The 9,906-nt window shown below is 36.5% G+C and overlaps 1 protein-coding gene across 1 annotated transcript; it reads left to right on the forward strand.

The window, feature by feature from the left end:
- Positions 1 to 6,217: 6,217 nt before the first annotated feature.
- LOC133520835 (uncharacterized) lies at positions 6,218 to 9,387 on the forward strand. The gene is made up of 2 exons (XM_061855521.1): positions 6,218 to 7,466; positions 7,598 to 9,387. Exons 1-2 carry the CDS (start codon positions 6,762 to 6,764, stop codon positions 7,682 to 7,684), a joined length of 792 nt encoding a protein of 263 aa, XP_061711505.1. The 5' UTR covers positions 6,218 to 6,761; the 3' UTR covers positions 7,685 to 9,387.
- Positions 9,388 to 9,906: the final 519 nt, after the last annotated feature.

A 9,906-nucleotide genomic window follows, 5' to 3' on the forward strand; every position in this document is an offset into this window, starting at 1 on the left:
TAAGCAAATCTGAGTCTCATAATGAAGAAGTCAAGAGATTTGAAAACTATTAACACAGCCGAGGAAAACATACTGCAAATACAAGTATTACCGGGTTTAAGTGCAACATTACCCTCGAAGGTTAGTCCAATAAGTTTCTAGAACATAATGACCTTACAGGTACCTAATATTTTTTTCTATGTATATAATAATTTCTATATAATATGTAGTTTTACCAACAAAGTTAGCAGGTCATACCATACACAACACGGCACAGATTTACCCTAGGTAGGTTACTTTAATACTATACCTAATTACTTAATCAGCCCATAATCCAAACTCGTAGCCTAGTCGATAGTGACCGGAGTGACGCTGCCTATCGAAGAAGGAGATCCCGGGTTGTATCCCGGTAAGGGCTTTTATGTGCTTATCACGAACATTCACTATTATATAAGAACTTATCTCTCCACAAGCCTTATCGAGCTTACTGTGGAACTAGACCGATTTGTGTAAGATTGTCCTATGGTAGGTATAGATTGATTAAAATGATAAAAATCCACAAATTTGAAACTCCAAATAAACTAGGTACGTTATGATCGGCTTGGGAGCAATGTATTTACCTTACCATATCAATTTCATTTTAACATTGGGCGCTAGTATATCCTAGCGTTCGGGCTTTTCAGATCAAGGAAAGACTGTTTTTTGTTACTCGTCTGTGTATGATCCAAAGTATCAAGTTGTGTTATGTAACGACTCGCACTGACATCCTCAGATGACACGGGAAGAGATTCTTACATCGAATGTTATATACGAGTCGGCGCACGGCATCCTAAACAAGGGCATGAACGAAGCCAGTGCGAGGGTGTTGGTTTTCCTGCGCTTGTCGCTGATTGCGGCCGCCTCATGGCCGGCGCGGGAGTGCGCAGCGCGCGCTCGCGAGCTACTCCGCTGCAGCGGCTGCCTGCAGGACATGCTCGACATGTTTCTTAGTACAAAAAAGATAGTAAGAGAAAAAAAATTACTATAATCAATAGAATCTATTTATTTTAAAAATGGCTACTCCTTTCACGTATTTTAAAAAGGGGTTGAACGTTTGTATGACGTTTAAGTTTTATTTTAAGCTCGGAATTTGAAACTTCCTACAAAAATTATTTATTAAAATATAAGAAAAGTTATTTCAATGTTTTTGAAAAATCATCTCCTAAGGTGGTGCAAAAGGGGTTGATAGTTTGTACCGGGAACGAAAACAATTATTTCCCAAAGGGGGATAAAAGGGAGATGAAGGTTTATATGGGGTTCAAGGTTAATTTCAAGTTAGGAATTTGAAACTTCTTTAAAAGGTAATTTATTATAATAAAATTCTTCATTATTAGCACAATCGGATTAAGACTAACCTCGAAATTTTTAGAACAGTCATCATGTCAGTCATTAATTTGGTATGTATATTAATTAAAGTCCCCTTTTTCATTCCCAGACCACACCATTTGTCATTTGGGGACCTCGAGGAATCGCAGCCATCTTGAAAAATGTGTACCATCCAGGAGAAATTCGCGTTTTACTCTAAATATACATTCTTTATGAAAATATAGTGTAAGGCAAAATTAAAGCTTATTACATTTTACACAAAAAAGTACTGGATATCTTTGCGGAAAAAATACATCTTGTTGTAGAACATACTTGCTGAATCTAAGTTTAACGCTTATACCCTTCCAGGGGACATTCTCTTAGTAGGAAACTTGTAAGAATATGAATTCCACTTTTAACTATACATTTGTACGTGATCCCCGTTTAAGACCAAAAATCTGTTATTACAATCACATTATTTAGCCCTAAAAAGGTAATTTTAGTTACTTTGTATTGCGTTGTGTTAGCACGCGTGTTCTAATTATGGATCTACTGATGTCTATTTTATTGAAATCCGCTAATTAAACAAGCAATAAACAATAAAACAAGTGTAAGCAAAGTTGTGAAGGCTAAGAGGAATCTATCGATATGTCATTTTAAAAAATCCGTCCAGTATCCTAAGCTACAGGGTGTTAGTTAGTTAGTGCTTCTGGGCATTTTCCGCAAATCGACAACCATTGTGCCTATTTTGCGTGAATCGCGCTACATGGTGTACTGAATCATCAGTACTTAAACCCATAACCCTACTTTCTGGTTAAGTCGCAGTTGAGTAAAATGTTAATATTGGGACAGATCACGTGCAAATGTATATTTAAAAGTGGAATTCATATTCTTCCGAGTTTCCTATTAAGAGAATGTCCCCTGGAAGTGTATAAGCGTTAAACTTAGATTCAGCAAGTATTTTCTATAACAAGATGTTTTTTTTTCCGCAAAGATATCCAGTACTTTTTTTATGTAGAATTTAATAAGTTTTAATGTTGCCTTATACTATATTTTCATAAAGAATGTAGATTTAGAGTAAAACGCGAATTTCACCTGGATGATACACATTTTCCAAGATGGCTGCGATTCCTCGGGGTCCCCAAATGTCAAGTGATGTGGGCATGAAAAAGGGGACTTTAATTTATATACATACCAAATTACATTGACTGTTCTAGAGATTTCGAGGTTCGTCTTAATCCGATTGTGCTACATCGCCTAAGGTGGTGCAAATGGGGTTGAATGTAACGGGAACAATTTGAGTAGGTATTTGACATTCGTAGGAGGATGCAATATTAGAAAGTAAGAAAAACCATTTCAGAGCATTAGAAAATTCATCCTATTAGGATTTAAAAGGGGTAGAAAGTGTGTATCGGGAAATAAATCCACGCGAACGAAGTCATGGACAGCAGCTAATTAAATCTCATATGTGCTCATGCAAAAATATAGAATAATTAACATACTTACTCTTAAGTATTAAAAATTAAGAAAAACTTAAGCATAGTTTATAGCACACTCTGAATAGAACAAACCTCGAAATCTCTTGGACAGTCCCGAAATTTGGTATGTATGTAAATTAAAGGCCCCTTTTTAATATCCACACCATTTGACATTTGGGAACCTCGAGGAATCGCAGTCATCCTGGAGAAATTCGAATTTTAGTCTAAATCTACGTTCTCTATGAAAATATCGTGTAAGACAACATGAAAGCTTATTAAATTCTACATAAAAAACGTCCAAGATATCTTTGAGAAAAAATACATCTCGTTATAGAAAATACTTGTTGAATCTAGGTTTAGCGCTTATACACTTCCAGGGGACATTCTCTTAATACCTATAGGAAACTCGGAGGAATATGAATTAAACTTTTGTGTATACATTTGTACATGATCTATTCCATTCAATATCAACATTTTACTCGACTGTGACTTCACCAGAAAGTAGGGTTATGGGTTTAAGTACTGATGATTCAGAACAACCTGTATTAGCTTAGGATACTGGGCGGATTTAAAAATGGAATCGGTAGATTCTTCTTGTCCTCCACAACCTGCTTACACTTGCTTTATTAAAGAAAAATTAGTACAGCCGCCTTAAGAGGACGCCAAATATTAAATCATATTTTATCTACTAGCGCCTAAGTTCCATCCTTGGTACACGAGTGCTATGCAATACAAATTTACATAACAGAGGAAAAATGTTTAGGGTTAAATATTGTGATTACAAAAACAGATTTTAGGTCTTAAGTGGGGTTTAAACAATAGTGTCAGTAATCAAAATTTTAGTAAACTTGTATTGCATAGGACTCGTGTACCAATTATGGATCTACTGATGTCTCTATATTGAAATCCGCTCAATAATTTAGGCACTAGAAGAATAAATATGATTTAATATTCAGCGTCTTCTCAAGGCGGCTGTACTGATTTTTCTTTATTAAAACAAGTGTAAGCAGGTTCTGAAGGGCAAGAGAAATCTACCGATATGTCATTTTAAAAAATCCGGCCAGTACCCTAAGCTACAGGCTGTTCGGAATCATCAGTACTTAAACCCATAACCCTACTTTCTGGTGAAGTTGCAGTCGAGTAAAATGTTGATATTGGATGGAATAGATCATGTAAAAATGTATAGACAAAAGTGGAATTCATATTCCTGCGAGTTTCCTATTAAGAGACTGTCCCCTGGAAGTGTATAAGCGCTAAACCTAGATTCAGCAAGTATTTTCTATAACAAGATGTATTTTTTCACAAATATATCTCGAACGTTTATGTAGAATTTAATAAGCTTTAATGTTATCTTACACCATATTTTCCTAGATAACATAGATAGAGTAAAATGCGAATTTCTCCAGGATGGCTGCAATTCCTCGAGGTCCCCAAATGTCAAATGGTGTGGACATAAAAAAGGGGCCTTTAATTTATATACATACCAAATTTCGGGGCAGTTCCAGAAATTTCGAGGTTTGTTCTATTCCGACTGTGCTATAGGGGAATACCGTTCACCGGATGGACTTTTGCAGACTAAAGAAAACTGGAAAGTCCTCTGCGAGTGCCTCACGGAGTCGTGCAGGGATTGCCGGGACAATCAACTTTACTGTTCTAGTCTGATTTCCACTGTAAGTTGGTTTTTCTTCCTTCGGAGTAAGTAGGTACTTATAATGTATTTCGCAGTTCCCATAAGTATTTGCAAACCTACTTTGTGTTTTACAGTGCATACAACGAAGGGACGAGATGAATAACGATTGTCTTAAGCTGCTTTACTGTTTATTATTGAACAATACAAGCAATATCAATTTGTTTGTTGAATGTAACGGTACATCTATTTTTACCGAGTAAGTAAATCCCTACTAAAATTATAACTGCGAGACTAACTCTGTCTGTCTGATGGCTATAGGTTTTATAATTATCATCATCAGACTGCCTGTCTGTCCGTCTGTTACATATTCAGGCTTAAACCTCTAAGGCGCCATTCATTTATTACGTAAGACGATTTTTGCCATTTTTTGACCCCCTTGTATGTACAGTCAGCGTCAAATACTTTGTAGCAGTCAAAGTGGCCAAATAGTTCGGTACACCATACTAAATATATGGTGTACCGAACTATTTGGCTACTTTGACTGCTACGAAGTATTTGACGCTGACTGTACCCTATGCAAGAAAAAATAAGAATAAGCCGAACCCTCCCTGGATTTTTGCTGAATAAAGAAAACTGGAAAGTCCTGTGCGAGTGTCTCACGGAGTCGTGCAGGGATTGTCGGGATAGTTACGTATATTCTAGAGGAGAAAATGAATAAAAGTTTGACTTGATGTAATGTTTATTAAAAAAATTTTTTTTTGGAAAGATTATTGATTCCTACAAACGTACCTACTGGAGCTCGTCTAAGCTAACTCTGCACCGTGTTTGATTGCATAGTGTGAAAGTATTATTTTAAACGTCATAATTTCATAGAAAGGGTCTAGCAGGCTAAGCGAATTAGAGGTGCCCCCAACGACGGATTTGGTCATTCTTTCAGGTGGTGTACTGGCAAGTCCTAAGAACACTCTGTTTAATATCAGTCCTCGATCTTCTTTTGTTTTCGAGTTATTCAGGATAATGTAAAATAATCAGCGTATCATTGAAAGTGGCATATTTTGTAAACTGTTCAAGCAAGATTAACGAAACAAAATTATATATGACAATAATAAAATAGGCTACAAAATACACATTTTTAACCCACGTCATTTACTTATACTCCATTGTGTAAAAAAACATTTTATTTTTCTTCAGATTTATTTTTTTACTTTTTGCGGAGATACACCTCCAGAAAAAATATGCATGGATAGCCACAAGTACCCGCTACATACACATATAAAAATATTTGCGTAAATCTTCGTGCATCATGTCAAAATAAAATCGAATAAGTAGTTACAAGGTGTCATTGTGACAGTGACATTTCTTGGTAGATTTGATGGAATTTATGAATTAGGGTATAGATGAAATTTGGTATGACGATAGGGAGCGTGCATGAATTGTAGGAGGCAGCACAGGAGCCGCGGCTCCTGATGTTTATCTATCTAGCTAGCCGTCAGATTTTTGGCGCGAGGCGTAAATGTGATGTTTATTGTTCCGATGTAGCCCATAAGATGGCAGAACCTACTATGCACAAGAAAACACGTGACGTGTAAATATACATGTTTATGGTTTCGATTCAGGCCACAAGATGGCAGACCCTCCAACGCGCACGGTCGTCCCTATAGTTTGAGGACTGGGGATAGACATAGGGTAGTTTTTATCAGCCGTCAACACCATTCCACGCAGACGACGTCGCAGGCAGAAGCTAGTTCCTAATAAACTTACTCACGAAAAACAACTAAAACGAGATCTTTACCAAATATTATTTATTTTTAGAGACACAATTCATGATAGCTCGAGAATGGAACTGTTGTCCGTAGTAGTGAAGAATGCGTCCGCGGCTAATTTATTGAAACGCGACTCAGATTTGCTGAAAGCCCTTATTACGGTCGGGGAAGATTACAAAGTCAACTGTCAAGGATCTTGGAAGGTTGTCAGTTATATTACGAGTACTGCCTATGTATTCCTTGTATAATAAGACGTATGAGTGGATGGATTTCACTAGATAGAATTTACATTTCAGATGGTAGAATGGGCGTCAGAGATTTTGTTCCATTTGGCATCGCATATTGAAGGTAGTCATTAAATTATTTGAATATACCTCTTGTTGTAAGAATCATACTTAAACCCTGACTTGTAACTTGTTGCTATAAATAAAATATTTGTATTTGTATGACGCAAATTTTGTAGACTAGCTACAAGTATACTACGTATTTGAAATATGTATTATTTTTTATTCAGGTGTGGATAATTCAATACGAACAACTATAAACAGATCGGACTTTGACGTTGATATGAATATGTCTGAAAAAACTTTAGATAGCGTCTCTGTGCCATTTTTACTGAAACCAAACTGGGATAAAGATAAATTCAGCAATATATTCAAAAATGCCACAATTCAGCATAAAGTAAATGACTATGAATCGAAATGCTCTATGACCGAAATAGAAGGTTTCCGTAAGCCTTTTAGCGAAGGGCACATTGGTTTTAGTTCGAGCACAATAGATTTCGCACCCAAATTTGTATCGACTCCTAAAAGAAAGATTACAACACCACGTGGAATGCTAGTGGCTGGATTGAGGGAAGAACTACTAAACAGGACAGAGCAAAAAACTAATAATGTTTCACAACGGGAGCCTTGTGAAAAGAATACAGCTACACTTATCAAGAACACGTTATCAAAGAGCGCTCGATTGTTAAACATTGTGCACAATTCTTGTGTATCAATGTATCGTGCGTTGGGAATTATTTTCTGTCCAAAGCCAGCTGACACAAAATCCAGAAGTCTTTGGAAGAAAAAGTTCAAAATTGACGAGAAAACGATGAATAAGTTTACTAAATATTTGAAACAGAGTATTACGCACCCTGATACAAAAGTCAGTGATCATTTAAAAGTTCAAAAACAGGTCAAACGAAAATTAGCTATTAAGCAAAAAATCCGAAAGAGCATAGTAAAGCAACTTAAAAATGGAATGCATTTATATGGTTGTAATTTTAAGGTGAGCTTCTACAATAATCTTACTTTTTCAACCAGGTTTTGAAAGCAACATTAACAGGTTTTATATTGGGGCCTTATATTAATAAACTTTTATTTATTTTATATTAATAAACATATTTTCGTTAATTTCAGAAGATTGCTCAAGCTATGTGGCCGCACGAAAAGGAAATGACACCCAAGGTGCTGTATCATATTTACAGAAAATATATACTCAAATGAACGTTTGTTAACAAAGTTACTTTTTTTCCACAGTTTATAAGACCGTATTTTGATTTAAATGATTTGAAAATATTTTTTTTTGTATAAAAGTATACAGTTCCAGATTCGTCCCTTTTTGTCATGTGTATTAACTGCTAACGCATATAAGTCGGTATTATTTTTAGCAACCGTAGTAATTCCCATCAACTGTATGCCGTCGGAAAATTTATTTCTGAAATTTCGGACAATTCTCAATATGTTTACGTAAATAAATTTTATATTCTATTCCGAAAGAGGAAATGTTATTTTTCTTGTGAAAATTCTCGAATAATTCTTAAAGCCTTTTTGGAAAATGAATAGAATCAAGTGGAATTGGCGAGCCAATTTAATTTTTTCGTCCACATCATCAGATTAATCTGACTGTCAATAGTTTAATCAGATGGTCTGGACGCAGAAAATGTACCGTCGGGACTGGCCTTAGAAGCGTCCAATCATTAGGCGTTTTTAATTCGTAAAAAGTCTGAACAAAGTCTGTAAGAGCACTTATTATAGTTATTATGCTTACTGCATAGATAAACAGTTTAATAATAATAATAAATAATGGCCGTGCCACGCTCTATTGGGATCGATCTATCTATCTATCATCACTGACAGGACTATTGTTGCCAATAAGCCTGACATCGTGCTGATAGACCGATCGCAGCGCCGGACCGTGCTCGTCGACGTCACCATCCCCCATGACGAGAATCTTGTGAAAGCCGAGGAGAAGGACAAGTCCAGTAAGTACCTAGACTTGGCTCACGAGATTACTGCCATGTGGGATGTTGACTCGACGATCATTGTTCCGATAGTCGTGTCAGCGAACGGTCTCATAGCGAAGAGTCTCGACCAACACCTAGAGAGACTCTCGCTAGGTGGCTGGATCAAGGGTCAGATGCAGAAGGCAGTAATTTTGGACACGGCGCGTATAGTACGTCGGTTCTTCTCTCTGCGGCCCTGACCACCGGCAGCTTGGGCCCTGCCCCGCTGCTGGCGGCACCCTAGGTTAGGTTTTTTATAATGTTTTTATATCTTTTGTAAGTGTTTTTATATTTTACTTTTATATCCATATTACTTATAAAAAATCCTAACCTAAGATATTAAATGAATAAAGAGAATAATAAATATTATAGGACATTAGTACACAATTTGACTAAGTCCCACAGTAAGCTCAATAAGGCTTGTGTTGAGGGTACTTAGACAACGATATATATAATATATAAATACTTAAATACATAGAAAACAACCATGACTCAGGAACAAATATCCAAGCTCATCACACGAATAAATGCCCTTTCCAGGATTTGAACCTGGGACCATCGGCTTCGTAGGCAGGGTCACTACCCACTAGGCCAAACTGGTCGTCAATCAGTTTAGAATCTGTAAGCAGCTACAGCTGTATGTATTAAGGTAACAATAAATAATATGCTGAAGTATTAATATTCAATAAACAATTAATTTACAACATAATGTTTGTCTGTGAGGGTCATACATATTTTTTAGCAAATTCGTTCGAGTTTTTCCTTAAGTCATCATAAAGCCTTAGGGAACCTAAAGCAAATTTTTAAGCGGCACCTTTACAGGCCGGTCACATTTTTTCAGTACTTGAGACTCAAATAAGAAAAGTTGTAAAATAAAAACTAACAGAAAAAAACATTTTTTAGGGTGGCCCTACGCCAAAAGTGAGGATGCATTTTTTTGGATTCAACCCTGGGGTATAGTTGGATAGGTCTTCCAATAGCGGACCTGATCGGTCTTGCCGTTTTTGAGTTTTTGCAAAAAGTTAATGTTGACGAACGGGTAACTATAGAACCGTACACTGAGCTGGGCTCGACATGCTCTTGGCCGGTTTTTTTATATTTGATCAACAGGTGACTAAGCTTGCTTATTCTAAACAAAAAACGCGGCCAAGTGCGAGTTCGACACGCCCATGAAGGGTTCCGTACCATTTATGACGTATTAAAAAACTACTTACTAGATCTGGTTCAAACCAATTTTCGGTGGAAGTTTGCATGGTAATTAAAGGGGGGGGGGGGGGGGGGGGAGACACACATTTTTTCACTTTGGAAGTGTCTCTCGCGCAAACTATACAGTTTAGAAAAAAATGATATTAGAAAACCTAAATATCTTTTTTGAAGACCTATCCATAGATACCCCACACGTACGGGTTTGATAAAAAAAATTTTTTTAAAATTTTATGCAGT

This window comes from Cydia pomonella, chromosome 1 (assembly GCF_033807575.1).
Source record: "Cydia pomonella isolate Wapato2018A chromosome 1, ilCydPomo1, whole genome shotgun sequence".
Lineage (NCBI taxonomy): Eukaryota > Metazoa > Arthropoda > Insecta > Lepidoptera > Tortricidae > Cydia > Cydia pomonella.